This window comes from Gobius niger (assembly GCF_951799975.1).
Source record: "Gobius niger genome assembly, chromosome: 20".
Taxonomy (NCBI): Eukaryota; Metazoa; Chordata; class Actinopteri; order Gobiiformes; family Gobiidae; genus Gobius; species Gobius niger.
This window is the reverse complement of record NC_136871.1, coordinates 27,420,981-27,442,770: the sequence shown is the minus strand read 5'-3', so window position 1 is coordinate 27,442,770 and position 21,790 is coordinate 27,420,981. Positions and strand designations below refer to the sequence as shown.

Genomic DNA, 21,790 nt, shown 5'->3' with positions numbered 1-21,790 from the left:
AGCTGAATCAAAGCACATTGACTTGGCTTCAAGTTTCTGTGCATGCTTTCCCTAAATGTCAGGCTGCCGAAAGGAACATCAACACAACATTTTACTGCTTCCAGCACCATAGGCGTCTTTCCGTTTTCCAACCCAGTTACGCCATGATCCCGTCCCCCACATTGTTCTAACTCTAACCAAATCCCTTTTCCTTACCCTAACCCTAGCCTTAATCCTAACCCTAACCTTGACCTTAACCCTAACCTTAACCGTAACCCTAACCTTAGCCTTAGCCTTAGCCTTAACCCTAACCCTAACCTTAACCCTAATCCTATCCTTAGCCTTAACCTTAACTCTATCCCTAACCTTAGCCTTAGCCTTAACCTTAACCCTAACCTTAGCCTTAACCCTAACCCTAACCCTAACCTTAACCTTAACCTTAGCCTTAGCCTTAACCCTAGCCCTAACCTTAACCCTAACCCTAACCCTAACCTTAGCCTTAGCCTTAACCTTAACCCTAACCCTAACCCTAACCCTAACCCTAACCTTAGCCTCAGCCTTAGCCTTAGCCTTAGCCTTAGCCTTAACCCTAACCCTAACCCTAACCTTAGCCTTAACCCTAACCCTAACCCTAAACTTAGCCTTAACCTTAGCCTTAGCCTTAACCCTTACCCTAACCTTAGCCTTAGCCTTAGCCTTAACCTTAACCTTAACCCTAACCCTAACCCTAACCCTAACCTTAACCTTAGCCTTAGCCTTAGCCTTAACCCTAACCCTAACCTTAGCCTCAGCCTTAGCCTTAGCCTTAACCCTAACCCTAACCCTAACCTTAGCCTTAACCCTAACCCTAACCCTAAACTTAGCCTTAACCTTAGCCTTAGCCTTAGCCTTAACCCTTACCCTAACCTTAGCCTTAGCCTTAGCCTTAACCTTAACCTTAACCCTAACCCTAACCCTAACCCTAACCCTAACCTTAACCTTAGCCTTAGCCTTAGCCTTAACCCTTACCCTAACCTTAGCCTTAGCCTTAGCCTTAGCCTTAGCCTTAAACTTAACCCTAACCTTAACCTTAACCCTAACCTTCATTCCTAACCTTGAACATTTTTAAAACGACAATATTAACTTCATAAAGCCAACTGAACAAGCTGCATTTGGAGTGACATCCAATGAGAATTTGCTGGGACGTGGCTTATGCCTTAACTTCTAACTTATGAAATAGAAATGAGGTGCACTATTCACCTTATTCCGGAAGTTCACGTGTGCGCCGCCATGAATTGTGCCCGCCCCTTTTCTCCTTTCAGTTAACATGGGAATGGAAAGGTTCAGATAAAATCAATTACTACACGAAAACAAAGCCGTTTTAGAGAAACGTTGCAGTGTTGACTTGTTGGTGTCAATGAACATTGCATATTTTGCACAAATCAATCTACTAAACATCACATTTGAGTGGTGAACATTTTCCCTCGTTCTCCGTTCAAACCGGTTCTCGCGCTCTGCCGGAAGTGTCCATACAACGGAAGTGCCGAGACAAGGCATCTAGCTGCATGTATAATGAGACATGACTGGTTTCATTGGTTCTGTTGGAAAAAACTGAGTCCATTCTTTCGTATAGTTGGACCAGACTTTACATGTAACTCTCTTACTCTCTTAGACACAGGGCCTGGTCTGTCCATCACCCTCCCCTCTTCTTCAAACTCCTATCTGGTGACTGGACTGCGCTTGGGACGGAGGTATCGCTTCACCCTCCAGCCGACCTTCGACAGCGGCCTGGGTGCAGAGACCTTTGTCGATGATCACCCAGGTATTATATCCACGACTATTCAAAATGTGGTCATTGATTTGATTTGTTTTGGACTCCATTTCTAATCTTTAAACTTCCATCCCCAGTCTGTGCAGGGGGCCGCTTGGATGTGGTGTTCCTGGTGCCCGCGTCCACAGACAGAATCAACCTGGCGAGGCCCATGAGAGCTCTGCTGACAAGTGCTGCTCGCTCAATCAACACTTTTGGGGAGAGAGACTCACAGGTGCTATTTTTCCACATGACATTCAGCAAAACATATTCGGCCATGTTATTTTACTATTTCATTTTGTTAAGGTGTTATTTACATGTCATATATTTTCTGGAGTGAGAAAAATGTTAGACTCTTTAAGTGTTCTGGGAATGGAGCGCTTTATTGTTACCGTATGTGACTGTTTCGTCGGTTTAATTTGTATAGAACCACAGGCTAGTGTGTTTGGAACATTTTTGTTGGATTGGTCAGGTACATAAAATACCAATAATGGCCACAACTCAGAATGAGGCATAAAATGTGTTTGAAGATGCTACTTATTTACCGTAAGTTAACATGTGCCACTTTATTGTTTCCATATGTATCAGATGGGAGTAGTAGTTTACGGGTACAGGCCTAAGATCTGGTTCTCGCTGAACCGCCACAGCAGATCGGACACTCTGCTGCAGGAGATCCAGTCCACTCCCTTTGACGAGGGCCCAGGGAATAATATGGGTGTGTAGACTATTAATTTCTTTTTTTAAACATGAATCATATTCCACATCATCCCACATAAAATAGAGAGACGGGGGGCAACCTAAAGACAAATCAAAGGGGAAGGAGATGGTCAACAAAATATCTAGAAATCTCTGGACATAGTACTTGTCTTGTAAACTCTTGTGTTGTTCATAGCAGTATGTCTCCCTCTTCAGGCCAGGCAGTGAACTTCACCACCCAGTACCTCCTGGCCCCCTCGGCGGGACGCAGACCAGAGGTTCCAGGAGCTGTAGTGATCATTGCGGACCGCAGATCCGAAGACAACCTCAGCCTGGCTGCCAACTACCTCAGAGCCACAGGTTAAGACTCAATTGGGTTCATTGTTTCTTTGTACATGTGTGATCATACCATACGATGTGGCACACAGTGGGATTAATATGTACAATCATGACATGTTTCCATCAGGAGTGACAGTGTTGGCGGTGGGGGTGAACCAGGCCGACACAGAGGAGCTGCGCAGAGCGGTCACTGACGCGCAGAACATCCTCTACGCCACGGACGCTTCGCAACTGGACTCGCTCCACACCCAACTGTCCGACCTGCTCTGTGACATCGCACGCATACCGGAAGTAAGTCAGCAAAACGGCACAGGTTATCTGTTTAAAGCACTTTTCATTTAATATTCAAGTCTTTTTGTTCTTAGGTGATCCCAGGGACTGACCGGTGTGCAGTCCACTGCCCGAGGGTGAGACACTGAACAAACAGAAGGAATTAGTGGAGTCACAGGCAGAGCTATAGATTCTTACTTTACCTTTTTAGAGTTGCGTAATTTTGGGCGAATATCTATAATCTATCATTTAAAGTGTGTGTTTGATTTGTGCTTAATTGGGCAGCCCAGATTTAAAGTCTCCCTTAAATTATTAATGCTTTGTTTGATTTATGTTTCCCTATTATGTGAACTTTTTCATACCATAATCTGGTGATCAAATGGTTATAAATACTAATGCACCAAACAATTCGATGTTACGTGTTTGTCTGAAGTCCGATCTGATGTGTAACGTATTTGCGAATTGTCTCTAGGGCGACAGGGGAGAGCGTGGGGAGAAGGTACAACATTTTCCTTTATAGAAATGAACTATTGAGCATCTTTACATTTCCAGACAAAGTTGAATCCTGTTGGTCTTTTCAGGGCGAGAGAGGCAGAGATGGTGTGGAGGGACGCAAGGGGGAGCCTGTGAGTCACTCATGTCCATTTTGTTTGATCATTTTGTACTATAAGATATCTTAAGCAATGCGTGGAACCATAATGCTACCAGTGAGTAATATGAGTGATGTTTTATGTGCATAGCCTGCATTATGAGTACGTGTTCAGTAAAATGTAATTAGCCATACAATAAAAACAAAATACAATAGAATAACATAATGGAAATGGAAATTAGAACCTAGTTTGACCCGCTTTAGTCCTGATTTGATCTTGATGTAGACCTGCTGCTACTTGAAAGGTCAAGTTTTCCCTGTATGGATGATCCTGACAGCAATACCTTCTGGTTAATTAAAAGTTAACGATCTCCCGCGGTTGTTATCGACTGAACAACCCGATAATTAAAACCACTGTTGCCTTGATGTTCTAGGGTCGGGACGGTTTACCCGGGAGAGACGGCCTCAGGGGTCCGGAAGGTCGCCCTGGTCCACCAGGCCCCAGCCAGCCCTTTGGACCCTCACCTGGAGTCAAGGGGGAGAAGGGGGAGCGGGTGAGTGCAAGTCCTGTAGTGATGGAGGAGGTTACTATGTGCAGGTGTTTTGGGACAACGGGCCATTTTTCTTGTTCTTTCAGGGATTTCCTGGAATCGATGGCAGCTCCGGGTTACCAGGGCGAACAGGCTCTCCAGGAAATGCGGGTGTCCCAGTGAGTATTGGTGGTTTTACAGGGCAGTGAGTCTGAGCTGAATCCATGTAAAGCGTTTGTTGGTCTCTTTAGGGTTCTCAGGGTCTTCCAGGCGTCAGAGGGTCTCCAGTGAGTTTTACCCTTCCTTTGTGGTTGTTTCCTTTTGCTGCTGGACTGACAAACTTGATATCAATGGAGTCTTCTCATTTTTTTTGAAGGGTGAAGCCGGTTTGCCTGGTCAAGCTGGGCCAATGGGTGTCAAAGGAGAGAGGGTGAGAAGCCGTATAAGTTGTGTGCCCTTTTTTTTGGAGAGTATCCAGTCATTTTGAGACTTTGTTGACATTTTAGGGTGAACCAGGATCAACTGTGTCCGGTGGAGGTTTGCCAGGAAGAAAAGGGGAACCGGGCCTCCCAGGAATATCAGTAAGAACCTGCGCCTGAAAGAACACCTGAAAGGAGGTCGAATGATCTAAATCTAATAGCAAGTTTTCACATTTCACATTTTTAGCATGTCCATTTGTCCTTGCCCAATGTTACAGAATGTTTGCAAACTATTTGGTTTCCTTTTTTTGTAATAACATTTCCCACTAAAAATCTTTCATGTTTGTGTTTCACGCAAAGGGAACTCCAGGCCGTCCCGGATCCGACGGGGCCAAAGGAGCGACTGGAGCCCCGGGGACGCGAGGACAGGACGGTCGTCCCGGGTTACCAGGCACACCCGGACTGTCCATCAAGGTTCTCCTTCTAATGTTTACAATTTCATGTTCTCGCAATAAAAAAAAAAGTCACAGATTAACCTCCATCATAACCAAGCAGTTCGGCCTCACCCAAATCTAAAATGTTTCTTGACTGGAGAGCTATAGGCCAGTGTAACGTCTCATTTGAAAGCTAAGACCAACAAAACTGATCTAAGCTGATCATTTTCCTTGCGTTGTTACCACTTTTTCCATCGCCTTTTGTGGCTTTTTGGCACATTTTTGCCAATTTTTCCATTGCTGTTTTATCATTATTTTGTCGCTTCTTTGTTGCTTTTTTAATGTTTTTTGTTGTGCTTCCGTCCTCGTTTTTGTTGCCATTTTGACTCTTTTTTTTCAAGAAGCTTTTAGATTTGGGTAATGACAAATGGTAGAAAATGTGCTTGGTTCAGGTGAAGGTTAAGAAGCTAAGAGGTTAAATACATTACCATTGTGACTAAGTGGTGGGTGAAATCGACAACAGTTATCTCACTATTTTGTGCTTTTGCTCATCAGATGACCCACCAAGTTTGCAAAGAATGGTTGTGTTGTTTTGTCTTTGTTTGATACTCCACTGATGATTAGTACAGCTTTATACACATTTTTGAAAGATAACAGTACTGTGACATACGCTCTGATTAGTTGAGCTGCACATGAAACAGTTGATTTTGCTCCACAATGACCTTGACATCAGAGCACATGTAGCAAAGTGCACTGAATTTCAAAGCGTAATTTGCACACTCAAACACAAGGTGGCAGTGTTGAGCCGTTCACATTGTAGCATGCGCTGCACCTTCAGCCATTGAACCCCTCATCTTTAAAGTCATCTTTATTATTCATGGTTTCACTGTGTTTCTCAAAATGCACTTTTATATTTCCAGCGTCGTCATCATCATTGTAGTTTTTAGTTTTTGGTTAAAAGAAAAAAAAAAGTGTTTTGGAATTAAATATTTTTTTATCCTTTGGGACCTTCTTTGAAGCTGGTTTCTATGGTTACTCCTGAATCACCATTTCGTTATTATAAATCAGCATCCGTTGTTTGGAGATGAGCGTTGATCCAATCTGTCCCGTGGATCTTTGAAATATATATTGATGCCCATGTGTTTTTAAAAGACACAGAATTGAGGGAGTGTATGAGAACTGACTAATTGTATAGTAGACCAGTCTCAATTGGAAGAAATCCTGATTCATTTTATCTGTGCTATCAAAACGTTTTTCCTCCTCTTTCGATTTGTACAGGGGGACAAGGGCAGCGCCGGAGAAAGGGTGAGTCACACGCTCTTGTCTTTTCAGAAAAGTCCCGGGCGTAGTGTGGGAATCATGATCCGAGTCTGCTATCTCTCTATCCCGCTCTCCCTCCCTGCTCTCTCTGACAGGGGCCTCCAGGAGGCGGCAGCGGTGCGGCCATCAAGGGCGACAAGGGCTCCTCGGTAAGACTCTGTCAATCAATCAGGGATGGGGAAGGGGAGTGGGGCGAAACAACAATGCAACAACAATGTATTAAAACACAGATTAAAATGGGTCGATGTTTCTTTAAAGCGATACTGCGTCACTTTTCGCAAAATTTAAAATAGAAAATACAAACATTGGTTTCATTGTAGTTGATATTATTGGTTAACCTCTTAAAAGGACTATACAGAGTTAAAAAATGTTAAAATTATTTATTTTCCTCCCCCTACATGTTCAGCCCAGACCTATTCACCACAACTGCCTCTAAAATCCTGCACTGTCACTTAAAAAGGTGTTAATTTGGGTCTGAAGTGCCGTCATGCATGAGCAGTTACACGTATGACCTGAGGTGGCAGTAGTGAGTATAAGGTGGCCAACTTGCACCTAGCCCCTTTAACTCCCGCCTTAACCAAGCAAATTTTTTCCAGTTCCCAAATCTAAATAGCTTGACTGGAGCTTACAGCCTATAGTGTAGCGCCACCTTTGAAATCTAAGGCCTCTGTCCATCCCCACAGGACACTTTTCATATTCACTCATTCTTAGAGATGCACCGATCCAGCTTTTTTTGCTTCCGATGCTGATACTGGGGTTTTCAGTATCGGATCCGATATTAACCAAGAGTCTTTCTTAAAAGTGGCTGCTGTGAGGGAAAAAAGTGAATGGTCCTCTTTTCTCCATTGTGAGATCAATAAAGTCTTATCTTTGCTTGCAAATGTTACATATCAATTATATCTATTAATAAACAAATGGAAAAATATTGTTCCATTCTTTATTGTAAGGGCTGTTGGACTTTGGTAAACATCCTTGGGTATTTGTTGCCAGCTGCGATCAAAAATATGCCTGTGGGGGTTGAAACTAGCTCTGCGATTCTCAAGGTTCTGAGCTTCAGACTGACATACAGCATGTCCATATTCAGGGTTTGTTTTAGCGAAAGGTGTGTTTTTAAAATGAACAGGTATCGGCAGTAGCGGATAGCATTATATATTTATTTTATCTTATCAGGGCACTCCAGGACTTCCAGGGTCGGTGGGCGCTAAGGGACAAGCAGGGTCCCCGGGCTCTAAAGGAGACAAGGTACGGATAGATTTGTCATATGACTTAGAGGAAGCAGCATATATACTGTATACAATTTCTTATCTGTGAAAAACTGCTGTATGGATGCTTTTTTAGGGGGAGGTGGGGGCTGGACTACCCGGACCTCCAGGCGGACAAGGAAACCCAGGGGACAGAGTGAGTGCCATATATACACACATAGTATCTCTATCATAGTATAGCAGGGGCCACTGACTGTACGATTGCCAATGTAATGTAAAAATATTTTTGTGCAATTCAGACAAGTTAGAAAAACCCACAGTCATAAATGTGTTGAGTTAAGAGCTACATATGCCGGTCATTAGCATATTAAGTAAAAAGCTGTAGACTTTGATGATATAAGGCGAGGGAAGTTTAGTAGGTGAAAAATCATACATCAAGTTGTTAAAGAAATAAAAAATTGGATGAAAAGCGCATCATTTGCAAAGCTAAACTAAGGTTTGAACTTTGGTACAAAACACAGAAATAATAATCTGTTCTTCTCTTTGGAGTTTACTCCAAAAGAGAACTTAAGTTGTTTTGTCCTGTTTTCTTTTCGAGCATATTACAGATACAAAGCCAAACAACACAAACTTAAATCTCCTATCTTTGTCCACAAACTTTGAAAACAGAAACTTTTGAGTCGAGGAGCCTTACATTTTGATGATGTTTTTATCTTGCAGGGTCTGCGCGGTCCAAAAGGGGATATTGGCAGCAAGGTAAAAGTGATTTCAAATGCACAGGGAGCATCTGTAGATGTATTTTGAATGAAGCAATAACCCCAGTGTCCTCTGCTCACAGGGGGACCGAGGGCAGCCAGGAGAGCCTGGGACAGAGGGGGACAGGGTGAGTCAATGAGGACAAGGAACTTGAGACAGTTGGGTCCAGAAGTGCTATCTTTTCCCGGGTCTCAAAGATGTTTTACAATCTCAGTATTGTTCAACACTCAGGGTCAGACACGACGCGCTATATTGAGACATCTTTAAATATGGATGGTGCAAACAGTGTAGAATATAGGATGAAGCCATTGAGTGTATCGCTTCACACTGACGAGCAAGGTTTGTTGAGTCGACTGGGAAAAACTGCAATGGACAGAAAAAGCATTCATAACATAATCTGCACATGTTGGTTTTGTCCTTGAGTCTGTTGAGCTGAGTTTAGTGGCTCAGTGATCTGTGCTCTTACCGTACAACCCTCCCTGTGTAGAGTATTCCTGTTCTCCTGTATGGCCCATCAACCCAAAACATGCACTATAGAACATTCCTCCAACTGGATACTCTTAAACCCGGCCGGCACGGTGGCCTTTCTGTGGAGTTTGCATATTTCTCTCATGCGTATGAATCCTCCAGCCAGGTGATTCTGATCCTGCACGTGGCTTCCCACTGCTCCATTGAAGGATGGGTCAAATGCAGAGGACAAACTTCGTTGTACAGTTATAAAATGACAATAAAGGCACCGAAATCCCAACCTTAGTTCAAGATCTGGAGATGGTGAGCAGCTTTGAAGGATTGAAGATGGGTCAAAACCTTTAACCTCATGTTTAAATATTTGATGTCTTTTTTTCCCTCAATTCTGTAGATAGTTTGTGCCTTAAAGCAGAACTAAGTAACTCATGCCCCTAGAGGCCATAAGCGCCACTGCAGGTGTCGTAGCGTGTTACGTTTTTTACTCATTCATTGTCCGTGAGAGTAAATACTACGCTGACAGAAAAGTCAACGGGAGAGAGGGATATTGTACATCCAATTACACAATGGAGATCATTTTTTTCACTCAAACTTGGCTATAAAAACATCTTATTATTGTTATTTATTACTATGTTTTTTGGAGTTTGAACCTCTAGCTCAGGGGTGTCAAACATATGGCCCAATTAATCCGGCCCCTGCCCTGTAGAGCATAAATTCCAGAGTACATAAAAAAAAACAGTCTGTCTCTAGCCCATTCCTGTGCAGCGTTATACATTTTTAAAGAACAACCAGAATGCTCATTAGGGGGCATTACATTTAAAAAAGGAAAGAGTTCCACAAGTGTCCAGCAGAGGGCACTGACATAATAAGAGCTCAGGATATGAACAACACATTATATAGCCACGTGGTAAATGGACAGTCTGCCCCAGGGCGGCTGTGGCTTCAATAACAGCTTACCACCATTGAAAAAATGTTCTCTATTATATGTGGCCCGCGATCCGCCGTGGGAGCTGAATTTCGGCCCGCGACCCAAAATGAGTGTGACACCCCTGCTCCAGTGCAATGTTTTCCTGGTGTCGCTCAGTTTGGCCTTTTGCAAAATTCAATTCAGCTAAATTGATTGTTTGTCATAAAATATCAAAATACATGGGGTGGGTTCATCTGCTTCAACAATAATTACAAGCATCAATAAGTCTATATTTTTCAATGATCGTGATTGAGGTTGCCAGACCGATACATGTATGGCTGTATGTGTGGATATAGCGCTGGTTATGGAGTGGGATCCATAACAGCTTTTAACCCTTTGTCGGTTTTACATTTACGGTTCAAGTTACACCAAGTAATGTTAAAACATGGTAAATAACATCACACAACGTCAGCGTTTCTATTTTACATCAGAATGAAAACAGTTATCTGCCTTTTCAGGGGGAGCGAGGTCCAGCTGGAGAGACTGGGGAGAGGGTGAGTCCAGCCCTTGGTGTCACAGCAGCAGTGCTTATTCTGTTGTTTTTCTTATTCTGATAATATATTGTGATTTCAGGGGCTTCCCGGCAAGCCAGGCCTTGCTGGAACACAGGGCTTAAGAGTGAGTGAATAATAATGATCATTACATTGTTGCGTTTGCAGTTAGTTCTGCGATTTATGTTCTAATAGCCAGGTCGTGTTCACTGTGTACATTTCAAACATAGCCAGGAGCCTTCACATTCAGGAGAAGAATGAAACAAACAACTGAACACAGAAGAGTCAGACACATTGTGAAACATGTTTCTCAAGGTCTAAACTACAGCAGGCTTCATACTTTCTAACACCCCATGCAGACAGGCAGGATATTTTGTTTGCAAAGGAAATTGTACTCACTAAATACTGTATTAGCCACTTCTATTTAATGACTGTTCCTGTCCTAATTAAAAAAAAAAAAAAAAAAAAAAAAAAAAAACTGATTCAGTGCCTCTGTGACTCACAAAGGAATCTTCTCATTTGTTCTCAGGGCTTACCGGGGCTGAGTGGACCACCTGGAGAAAAGGTGAGATGCATTAAATTAAGTGCATTCATTCAGAGAGAAACAGGGACGTGATGTCGTCTGCAAACGCCTCATAAAGCCGCCGAACCTTGGGCTGAAATGAAAAACTGAAATGTCTTTGTGCGTACAGGGAAATGATGGTGCACCGGGGGAGCCAGGCAGAGGCGTGAGTTCACCAACGCAAAAAGCAATTATAAGGAACATGTTTAAAATGGTTCATCTGTGCAGCCTTGATTTTCGTAAGCGCTGAATGACCGTGACGATGATGTGATTTTTGCTTTATTTCAATCTTGCAGATTCCAGGTTTGTCTGGAAAGAAAGGAGAACAGGTGAGGAGTAACAATGGGTTATCTACAGGTTCTAGCGTATGTGTAACATATGAATAATGAAGTATAATAATGAGTATCTAAAGGCATTGTATAGAACAGATACTCAGTTACTTGAAGTTGTTGAAGTAAGAGTGGAAGACAAAGCATTTGAAGTAGTTTCACAACAAAATAATTATTTATTTACCTCTTAAGCTCCACCTGAACGAAGTACATTTTCTCCAGTTTGGCTTTACTCAAATCTAAAAGCTTCTCGAAAAAAGCGTCAAAATAGCAACAAAAATGAGATGAAAACGAGGATGAAAATGAAACAAAAAGGCCACAAAGAGCAACAGAAAAGCGATGAAAAGGTGACCAAAAAGCAACAAAAGAGCAACAAAAATGTGTGAGGATAACCTAACAAAAATGCGATGGAAAAAAATGTCAAAAAAGTGACAAGGCGAGGAAAATGGTACATTGAGATGAGTTTTGTAGGTCTTAGCTTTCAAATGAGACTGGCCTATAGGCTGTAACCTTATGGATTTGGGTAAAGCTGAACTGGAGAAAATGCACTTGGTTAAGGCGGGGGTTAAGAGGTTAAAGGGAGGTATTATGCAAAATCGACTTTTTGAGCTCATTAACAAGTTACAGTGTTGTTCACTTGTCAAAAACATACTTGGAGCTGTGTTTCGAGCAGCAAACACATCTTTGAGTAGTCTTTGGACCTTCACCAGTGGCTATTCTTAGCACTGCAGGTCCCAAACTGCACCTCATGAGGTCCCAAATATCCAGGAAATGCTCAGCTCTCGATCTCTTGCCAAGCTGTGTTTCAGCTGTTTCAGATCAATATGGCATTTTACAGTCAGAAAGTGATTTTGATACCTGGAAAAAGCATAATACCTCCTCTTTCAAGGCTTTGTGCAAGTTTAAACTCTTATTGAAGTCGTGTTTCAACATGGGTGTTGCCATGATTTCCTCTGTTGCAGGGGGTCCGAGGGCTGCCTGGTCTGGACGGTGTGAAGGGAGAGACAGGAGAACCTGGACTGAAGGTGTGTATCTGTGCTGGTTTTATAATGGTGATTATGGTATTTTCATATTATTGTACATGTTCACTATTTTCGTTTTTTAGGGGGAGCCTGGATCAGGAGGAGCAGGAGGCGGAGGAGGCAAAGGAGAGCCCGGAGCGCGAGTAAGTTTGCCAACAGATAGACAGAACAAGATTCCTACAAGATTCCAACAGCAGCAAATGGACATTCTCGTCATTAAAGTAACATAATGAATCAACCAAGGGGATAAACGTATCAAAATGAGGATGTGATACACTCATTTACATTTGGTTTCTATCCCGCTATTTCGTGAACGCTATTTTAAAGAACCGATTCCATTATGAAACAAAAAAACGTGTGGTATTGCTTGATGTCTTCCATTATTTATTGTAGATGCGTTGAATACATTTTAAGTGACTGTGTTTTTGTCCTGTCGACTCGGCTCCTAAAAACCCTCTGCTCTCAGCGGCCGTGTCACCCTACAGACACCAGCCGCACCGTGTTTTATTCATGAGACATTTCCCTGTGTCACCTGTCTGCAGAAGACATGTCCAAAACCTGCTCCGCGCCCACATACATTAAACATCATCGTGTCTCTTTCAGGGACCTCCCGGAATCAGCGGGAAACCAGGGGAAAAGGTAAGCAGGTCTTTCTACACTTTAATTATCCAACCAGGAATGCATGGGTAGTGCAATTTTCTGTAAAAGGTATATATATATATATATATATATATACAGTATATCAGAGAAGCGAACAGGAAAGGCACCTTGCATACAACGTTGCCAGATCCTGCTGCCAACGGTTCCCTGCGTCATCTCTGTAAGCTGGCGCCCAAGATAGAATTAAAAAGGGTTTGTTCACGCTCTCTTTGCTGATGACTCATTTTCAGGGCGAACCTGGTGAAGCCGGAGAGAAAGGAGACGGGGGCAAACCAGGGATCCCCGGAAAGGCCGGACTCCCGGGAAAACCAGTGAGATGATCATAACGAACTTTCCTCTTTATTTCCACACATCTTATTCCCCACACACCGAGGGCCGCTGACATCGGAAGTTCATTTATATATTCAAAGTGGACATATCATGTATAAATATGGTTTGTAGACTTGGACACCTCTCTGTTGATGTTTATGCCCTTATGGAAAACTTAATGAGCAGTACCTTTAGTGAGTAGCGCATGAGTTATTCAGTTATGACTTGTTTGAATGGTGTGAACATGGGAGAAGGACCTAGATATAAATATGACATAATACGTGTAGGAGACAAATTGTATAATTTATAAGATTATTCAATATATATTTCAATATTCGTGAGATAAAAAAACGAATAAAAAAAAAACATTATATGAGAGGTCGATTGATGTGGGTTTTTCTAAGGCTGGTGAACATTTTTTGGGATTTCTATTGTCCGATGCCGATATGCACAACTGATATTTTCGACCGATATTTTGGCCCGATTTTTCCAAATGTCTGGTCTATAATCCTGTCAAAAACAAATCCTTGGCCACTCCCGCAGTGACCAATTTGATTTTATTACTTGAGGTGATTCAATCATAGTTTCTGCCCCTGCTTTGATTATTTGCCGTTAGCCATTAGCATTAGCATACGGCAATTTGCGTGCCGATCAAAAATGCAAGTTTGTTTGTTTGTTTGTATACTTTATTAACCTGGCTAACTCCATGCTGCTGTGTGCGCTCGAGTCATTTCCAACTGCACAACAGTCTGGGGACCATGGCCCAAATTTTCGCATGGATTTGGGAACCAATCACAGAGCGAGGAGGGACGGCAAGACGATGACGAGCTATTTGATATATGGAAGCTTGTAAATTATTTACGGATAAAAAAAATAGTTTATTTACGGATCTAACATGACAGCAGCAGACACGATGGTATTTTTCGATCAAGCTTTAGACCTTGTTCTAAATAGTTTAGCTCAAAAGTTTACAGCGGGTACGTCATACGTCATCTCATACAATGATACGATTGGCCATGGTTACGTGCAGACGCATGATAGACTTTTTTTTTTTTTTCGTATCGCCCAATAAAGGACTATACTATGGACGATCGTAAACCACACCTCTCCTACGAGAAAATGAATTGGTGGTCCCCAGACTAAATATCACTTGTGATTTTAGTCTGGTGTTAGCCAGGCTAATACTTTATTGTCCCCGTAGGGAAATTTGTCTTCTGCATTTAACCCATCCATCGATGCCACTGGGGGAAACCATAAGGAGCAGTGGTCGACGGCCGTGCCGCGCCCGGGGACCCATCTCCATGATGTGGAGCCAGGCTGATGGTCAGAATCACCTGGCTGGAGGATTCACCTATTGCACATGTTTTTAGTGGTAGGGGAAACCGGAGTACCCGGAGGAAACCTACACAGACACGGGGAGAACATGCAAACTCCACACAGAAAGGCCCCGTCCTGGTGGGAATTGAACCCGGGACCTTCTAGTTGTGAAGCGGAGGCGCTGACCACTGCGCTACCGTGCTGCCCAGTTAGATTTATGTGGAGGATAAGTTACATTTATGCGGAGGATAAGTTAGATTTATGCGGAGGATAAGTTAGATTTATGTGGAGGATAAGTTAGATTTATGCAGAGGATAAGTTAGATTTATGCAGAGGATAAGTTAGATTTATGCAGAGGATAAGTTAGATTTATGCGGAGGATAAGTTAGATTTATGCAGAGGATAAGTTAGATTTATGCAGAGGATAAGTTAGATTTATGCGGAGGATAAGTTAGATTTATGCGGAGGATAAGTTAGATTTATGCGGAGGATAAGTTAGATTTATGCGGAGGATAAGTTAGATTTATGCAGAGGATAAGTTAGATTTATGCAGAGGATAAGTTAGATTTATGCGGAGGATAAGTTAGATTTATGCGGAGGATAAGTTAGATTTATGCGGAGGATAAGTTAGATTTATGCAGAGGATAAGTTAGATTTATGCAGAGGATAAGTTAGATTTATGCGGAGGATAAGTTAGATTTATGCGGAGGATAAGTTAGATTTATGCGGAGGATAAGTTAGATTTATGCGGAGGATAAGTTAGATTTATGCAGAGGATAAGTTAGATTTATGCGGAGGATAAGTTAGATTTATGCGGAGGATAAGTTAGATTTATGCGGAGGATAAGTTAGATTTATGCCGAGGATAAATCTAACTCAGCGATTGAATTCTCCAGGTTCTGTGCTTCAAAATGACATTGAGCATATTGACTGAGACTTAGTGAAACTGATGTCGCTCTTTCCAAAGCACAAAGAGTCTCAGAGGTATCAGCTTTTATCAGCGCTAGATCGGCCGATAGCCAATATTGTAAAATCGCCAAACATCGGTCTGATGTATCGGCCGGCAGATATATCGGTCGACCTCCACATAAAATCCTATCTAGATCATGTACTACTCTGGGGAAATACTGTATGTTGTGGGAGTAACAGACAAGGTTAACGAGACATCTCAGTCAAATGACATCATTGTTACGAGTCCAGTTACTAATCCACTTACTCAACTGAATCACTGAGATGCCCGACTTTTCCAGAATGAGGGCTGTAGATATTGTAGAGTGGGTGGTGACTGTTATTAATCTTTTTGGTCACGTGGGGTATTTCTATGTGGACCTTGCATTTGTTCTCTCTGAGTCACTGGTTGAAGGATGGATCAAATGGCTCAAACTCAGAGAACACAATTTCAGCTTTTTCTGCTGCTTTGTGAGAAAGAACACGTTGAGTGAATGAAGGAAATGACTGGTTCAGGACAAGACATGATTCAATGTGAAAACATGATTATAATCTCTAAAAAAGGCCATTTTCCATGATATGTCCCCTTTAATTGGGATTAGGAATGACACCATTCTAGTTTGTCGAATGGGAGTCTCCAGCACAAACGTTTGCATGGTCCCCAAAACAAATCTAACATCCCTGGATATACACGTGGAAATCCTACTAAATTGTATATCATAACATCTATTTCTCATCGATTTATTTCTATAGACTCTCTCTTCTCTTCTCTACATGCTTCTCATTCTAGTGGGCCCTAAAAGGTAAAATTGTGTCTTCTGCCTTTGGCTCGACTCCGCCTGTATTCTTGTCAGTGCTGCTGGGTTGATATAGTAATGTTGACATTTCATGCACCTCTATGATTGTCTCCGTTGGAGCGAGTAAATCATTTATATTGTGTGTGTTTCAGGGGGAAAAGGCAGAGAAGGGCGACGACGGCATCCCTGTTAGTATTACTGCGCTTTTTCCTATATTGTTTCTTGATGGAGTCGATTGGATTTTTGCTGAAACCTCGAGTGCTGTTCTTTGTTGACATTGAGCAAAACAAAAAATGTGTGCGCTGGGCTTGATTTGTTTTTTTTTGACAGGGGGAGTCCGGGCTGCCGGGGAAAACCGGAGAGAGAGGCCTGAGGGTAAGTCAAGTTCATCTTAGTTCAAAGAGCACGTGCAATTAAAGCAAATAGATTTTTTGATCCGTGTTTATTGTGCAGACAAGGGCAGGTGACTTTGACGAGTTCATTTTGATTCATTAATTACAAAGATTTTAAAGGTGCATTATGGGCAACTTTTTATGTGGGAAAAAAAGTTGATGTTTATGCTGTTTTAACCTTGTAGTGACCCAGTGGCTGTATGAGTGGTCAGCATGGCGCCTTTGCTTTCAATCACGGTGGTCTCTACAACGCTCCAGGATCACTTTTTTTTTAGGTTTTCTGGTGAGAGGCTCCGTCAGCAGTGAAAACCTTCCAAACAGTGAATCCTGGAGCGTCCTAGAGACCACTGTAATGTAAAGTAATGGCTCCATACTGACCACGCACACAGCCGCTGCATCACTACAAGGTCAAATATGCACAAATATCTACTTTTTTTTTTTTTCACATAAAAAGTTGCATAATGCACCTTTAACGCGCTAACATTTTTCTCGCAATTAAACGCATTTTCCAAAATCCCCGAGCCAGAACCTTTCTATTGCGTCTCTGGTACGCCCGGAGATCTGACGAGCCACATCTGCTCACATCTGCTCACAACAGTGATGGACGATACAGACGCTGAGGACTCTTTGAAATGTGATTAATTACGATGAATTAATTACAGACCCTGTAATTAACTCGATTAGTACAGACAAATCTTAGAAATGTCAAGTCTTCATTTTATAAATTGATAGTTTAAGTCATCTGTACAGAGTTGTTTTTTAATAAATGTTTGGCTTCTCATCCTAAGACCATCCTCAGGTTTTTTGGCTTCCAAACTAGGACATTATACTGATGCCAATCTCTAATAGTAAAGAGTCAGCTTCAATTTGTTCACTTTAAAATCTGCTCACCTTGATAATTGGCCTAATTGTTCTGTCTGGAGTGAGTAGTTTCTCACTGTAGTGGTTTTCTATTGTTCGGGATTGGATGTTATGAAATAGAAGTTTGGGACAAAGCTGGGACAAGTCAACAAAGATTATAGATTGACATTAACCAATATTAAAAAACAAAATGTAGAAAAGAGCCACGGAACAGCTTTGTTCCAGTGTTCAAATATGATGTATTTTACATTTGAAAACCTCCATTGGCTTCTCATTATGGAATGCCCCAGAAATCTTTCTCTATTGAGCAGTATTCATAGCAGCAGTTTTTGTACTTTGAGTCGTAGTAACACACATTTTGAAGTCGAAACAACTTGTTTGCTCTGCCACTCGCCTGACTCCACATATATGTTGATCTTTAGGGTCTGGCCGGACAACCAGGGCGTCCCGGGGAGAAGGGCGATGCCGGAGACCCCGGGGAGCAGGGTCGAAACGTAATACACTTTCATGTTTCATCGCTCAGACAGAACTTCAATATCGTGGTGTGCTTTTTCACTGAAGCGGCTGAGCATCTTATCGACCTGTGTTCGATCTTAGGGCAGTCCGGGAGCCGCGGGGCCCAGAGGAGAGAAGGGAGAGCAGGTCAGTGCCTCTCCGCGGTCCTCTTCTATTGATGGCACTGCTCTGAAATGATTTACACTCTTTTTATTTATTTTTCAAGGGACTCGTAGGACCTGCCGGACCCCCTGGAAAACTGGTATGTTTTGTAGTGTGGTCGATGCAACCCCTTACTATTGTTAAAAGAAGATTAAACATAGAATATAGTTCTCTGTGGCAGCCCAGATTAAGGGATACAACTATAAAACTGCATCTCTTGTCTGATAAAATGCTGCTATCTTGTTAATGCACACTACATATAGAATTTTGCTCTACAGATATTGTGATACAGAAAAATACCTTTGAGTCGCTGTGCAGGCCTTATCTTTAACATAAGCGGCCACTATCTCACTGTGGATGACTGTTCGCTGTCACCATACAAGTATGTTAGCCCTTCTTAGTACTGTAAGTCTATAAAGTACTATGAAGTGGATTGTTTGTGCCAGTCCTAGGCCTTAGAATGCAGAGTCAGGCAATTTGGCCGTTCTGCTCTCACAAAATTTCATCTGATGAGCGGGGGAGCGACTGAATTTTGCGTTGCATCATGGGTAACATTCGACTTCGCAAATTCCGGCTCTGTCTGCCGTAGCGTTTTTGTTCGTTTGCTCCTTGCTTCGTCTTTTTCTAAAAAAGGAATACAATTCTGTAGCTGATATTGTATGATGCAAACTTTGACTGTTCCGACTCCCTACATTTGGAGCTCGTACCTCCCGCCTGCCTTCAGCGGACACTCACACACACTGCTCCGCTGTACACAGTGTCCAGCTAACCGCTGCCCCCGGTGTCTGTGAGCTGTCCCTGGGAGACTATGGTCAAAAGCAGCCATTTCATAAGCACTGACGGCCTCTGATTATCTCTCTGCCCAATACAACTTCATCGTGTCTGTGTTTTCAACGTGAGAACATCAGACATGTCAAAAAATAAGTCCGTAGCCGAGCTGCTAACCGCTCGCCCCGCTAGCATGCATAGATCTGGTGAAAACAAGTATTATGCACTAATAACATCAATAAAGCCGGGAACTATATAAAGCAGCCTTTCAGATGATCACACACTGAGCCGGGCTTGACGCATTTGTGGTTTATTTCGGACTTTTTTATCAACAATGAGCTGTAGGCGATTGTAACAAGCTAACGGGGCTAACCTGGAATAACCATTGTCCACTGGCACAAATAATCGTCCTTTATTCGGACGTACGGGCTGGATATGTGTTTAAATACTGGGGAGATTACGTAGATCGTGTGTATAGCTATAGTTAAAGATCCACAGGACATGGCAGTAGCAAAGAGGGACTAGTTAGCCCCAAAACAGCAGTTCTGTTTCAGTCAAGAGCTCCTTCCTACGCTTCAGAACACATTTAAAATCACTCGCCCCTGACGTCTAAATCAATCAGTAGTTTTGTATAGCCCAATGTCACAACAGGAGTTGTCTCACAGGACTGCACCAAATATTAGGCAATAAAACAGAACAGAAAAGTCTCCATTGCGTTCGTCTGAATGCAGTCTGATAGCAACAGGAAGTGCGCTCCGCAACAAACGGTGTCATTTTTTTATCACAGCGCCCCTCAGTGGATGAAATTTTGGGAGAGCAGAAGGCCCGAATTTCCAGCGATTAGCGCTCGTAATATTTAAGAAAATGCTCAGATATATATTATTCATAGCGCGTTGTAAAACGTAATCACAACAAACTCGTCTTAATGTTCTCTTTTGTTTCTGTAACAGGCTGAAATCCAGGGCGCTCTTAAAGGAGAACGAGGAGAGAAGGTAATGTTGAAGACTCACTGTACTTTGTATATCTGTTTTCGATGCTGGGACAACTGTAAAAATCATATTTGAGTGAACTTTTCGGTTTGGATTCATTACAGGGCGATGATGGAGACCCGGGGGAGCACGGGGGCAAAGGGCAGAAAGGGGAAGTTGGACCACCGGGTGTTGCTGGACTGAGAGTGAGGGAAAAAGATAAAACAGTTTTATTCTGGCTTTTTTTCGAGTACTTTCGGACGTCTTAGTGTTGGTGTTGGATGTTTTGTAATGTAAGTAATGTATGTATGTGTTAAAAGTAGTCATCACAACACATGATCTCATACGCCTTTAGCAGAATCAATTATTTTAATCATTAATCATAATTCTACAGTGAAGTGGTCATTTTTTGTGGAATAGTTGGAGGAAAATGATAATACAGACACCACATGTTTTGTTCACTGTACGTTGCACATTGCGTCAGATCCGTCTATATTTTTCTCCAGGGACCAGAGGGACAGCGGGGACTGCCTGGAGGAAGAGTATGTCTGCTTTTTCACTTTCATTCTGTTTTTAATCTCAAAAATGTATTTAGACTATGAAGAAACATGATTTCAAACTAAATTTTTCCTTCAGGGCGATGCAGGAGAAAGAGGTTCCGCAGGAGACAAGGTATGAAATTTAAAAAAATAGACAATACGGCGACGGTAAAGTATGACTTCATCTTGACTTCTTGTCAGGGTGAGAGAGGTGCGTCTGGGCTGGATGGTCGGCCTGGTCTGGACGGCAAACCAGGAGCTCCAGGAACTCCGGGACTCAGGGTACTTCATTTATTACTATTATTGCATACGAATTAACCTTCAACACTCTGAGCACTGCAATTATGTTTGTGTTTCAGGGTGATCCAGGCAAACTAGGAGATCCCGGCCGAGATGTAAGATTTCTTTTTTTTTTTTTCATAAATCATGTTACCATTATGAGGAAGAGTGTTTGATGGGCTAATATTATACTGTATTATCCGTCAGTCAGCCCCATGGCAGCTGTGACCGAAGAAGTTGCTTCCAAATGTGACTGAGGAATGACAGAATAATGCAAGTTGTCTTGATATGGGCATAGAGTTATAATAAAACTCCAGGCCAAACCAACCGTCACTTTGGCAAATGTGGTGCAAATCTTGTGATCCCGGTTACACAGAAATAAAAAGCAAAAGCAGCGTTAAGGCATGTGGACAGTGAGCGAGCCAGCTAGTCCAGTAAACTTTCCTTTCATTGGCCTGCTCAGTGTGTTTCTCCTATAGCCGTTAGCCATTTAGCCATTTAACCCAAGTTATGAAAGATCCAGATGTTTTCAGCTGTTACAACCCATCAACCTTCATGTATGAATGTACAGACCTTTTAAGATTTTATATATATATATATAAAAAGGACCTCTGAGCTAAATGCTAAATCATATTCATATGTTAACAATGGGGAAACCACAGAGATAGTATAAATGCCATGAAACGGACATACCGCGCCATACTTTAGTATAATGCCTGGCTTCACCTGTCATTTGTGTGGGGGATAGAACTCTTAATTCAAACAGTCAGGCTAACAGAAGTACGCCTTTGTAGGAGCAGTTTCAGACCGATGAGTGGTTAACTGAAAATAATATATAAAGAGCAGAGGTGAGTAGAGGAGCCAAAAATAATCTCTCAAGTAAAAGCAACTTTATTCTATTTGACTTGAAGTAAAACAGAAGTGACTCAAATATTTACTCAAGAAAAGGTTGTGGTGAAAGTAAGGCAAGGCATATTTATGTATACCACACATTTCGTATACAAGGCAACTCAATGCGCCTACTACTGTGAGTACTCAGAGGAATGGGTCTGCTGTGTACATTTTATATTTCAGAGTAAGGCAAGGTTTATTTGTAGACCACATTTGGTACACAAGGTGCAAATAAGATGCTTTAAG

The 21,790-nt window shown here is 42.2% G+C and overlaps 1 protein-coding gene across 1 annotated transcript in view; it reads left to right on the top strand.

Moving 5' to 3' along the window:
* Nucleotides 1-21,790, top strand: part of col7a1 (collagen, type VII, alpha 1) — a gene marked incomplete at its 3' end in the record, with an annotated part of 98,424 nt that overhangs the window by 15,866 nt on the left and 60,768 nt on the right. The window contains exons 23-62 of the mRNA XM_079578439.1: nucleotides 1,631-1,780; nucleotides 1,867-2,003; nucleotides 2,357-2,483; nucleotides 2,681-2,824; nucleotides 2,931-3,094; nucleotides 3,169-3,210; nucleotides 3,546-3,572; nucleotides 3,655-3,699; nucleotides 4,097-4,216; nucleotides 4,300-4,371; nucleotides 4,444-4,479; nucleotides 4,569-4,622; nucleotides 4,699-4,773; nucleotides 4,972-5,085; nucleotides 6,324-6,350; nucleotides 6,461-6,514; nucleotides 7,536-7,607; nucleotides 7,704-7,763; nucleotides 8,288-8,323; nucleotides 8,406-8,450; nucleotides 10,214-10,249; nucleotides 10,329-10,373; nucleotides 10,776-10,811; nucleotides 10,939-10,974; nucleotides 11,105-11,137; nucleotides 12,100-12,162; nucleotides 12,243-12,302; nucleotides 12,763-12,798; nucleotides 13,050-13,130; nucleotides 16,342-16,377; nucleotides 16,520-16,564; nucleotides 17,865-17,936; nucleotides 18,040-18,084; nucleotides 18,164-18,199; nucleotides 19,818-19,859; nucleotides 19,961-20,041; nucleotides 20,342-20,377; nucleotides 20,472-20,507; nucleotides 20,576-20,656; nucleotides 20,734-20,769. Of these exons, the coding sequence (XP_079434565.1) occupies nucleotides 1,631-1,780; nucleotides 1,867-2,003; nucleotides 2,357-2,483; nucleotides 2,681-2,824; nucleotides 2,931-3,094; nucleotides 3,169-3,210; nucleotides 3,546-3,572; nucleotides 3,655-3,699; nucleotides 4,097-4,216; nucleotides 4,300-4,371; nucleotides 4,444-4,479; nucleotides 4,569-4,622; nucleotides 4,699-4,773; nucleotides 4,972-5,085; nucleotides 6,324-6,350; nucleotides 6,461-6,514; nucleotides 7,536-7,607; nucleotides 7,704-7,763; nucleotides 8,288-8,323; nucleotides 8,406-8,450; nucleotides 10,214-10,249; nucleotides 10,329-10,373; nucleotides 10,776-10,811; nucleotides 10,939-10,974; nucleotides 11,105-11,137; nucleotides 12,100-12,162; nucleotides 12,243-12,302; nucleotides 12,763-12,798; nucleotides 13,050-13,130; nucleotides 16,342-16,377; nucleotides 16,520-16,564; nucleotides 17,865-17,936; nucleotides 18,040-18,084; nucleotides 18,164-18,199; nucleotides 19,818-19,859; nucleotides 19,961-20,041; nucleotides 20,342-20,377; nucleotides 20,472-20,507; nucleotides 20,576-20,656; nucleotides 20,734-20,769 (2,573 nt within the window). The remainder of the gene's footprint in view (nucleotides 1-1,630; nucleotides 1,781-1,866; nucleotides 2,004-2,356; nucleotides 2,484-2,680; nucleotides 2,825-2,930; nucleotides 3,095-3,168; nucleotides 3,211-3,545; nucleotides 3,573-3,654; nucleotides 3,700-4,096; nucleotides 4,217-4,299; nucleotides 4,372-4,443; nucleotides 4,480-4,568; nucleotides 4,623-4,698; nucleotides 4,774-4,971; nucleotides 5,086-6,323; nucleotides 6,351-6,460; nucleotides 6,515-7,535; nucleotides 7,608-7,703; nucleotides 7,764-8,287; nucleotides 8,324-8,405; nucleotides 8,451-10,213; nucleotides 10,250-10,328; nucleotides 10,374-10,775; nucleotides 10,812-10,938; nucleotides 10,975-11,104; nucleotides 11,138-12,099; nucleotides 12,163-12,242; nucleotides 12,303-12,762; nucleotides 12,799-13,049; nucleotides 13,131-16,341; nucleotides 16,378-16,519; nucleotides 16,565-17,864; nucleotides 17,937-18,039; nucleotides 18,085-18,163; nucleotides 18,200-19,817; nucleotides 19,860-19,960; nucleotides 20,042-20,341; nucleotides 20,378-20,471; nucleotides 20,508-20,575; nucleotides 20,657-20,733; nucleotides 20,770-21,790) is intronic.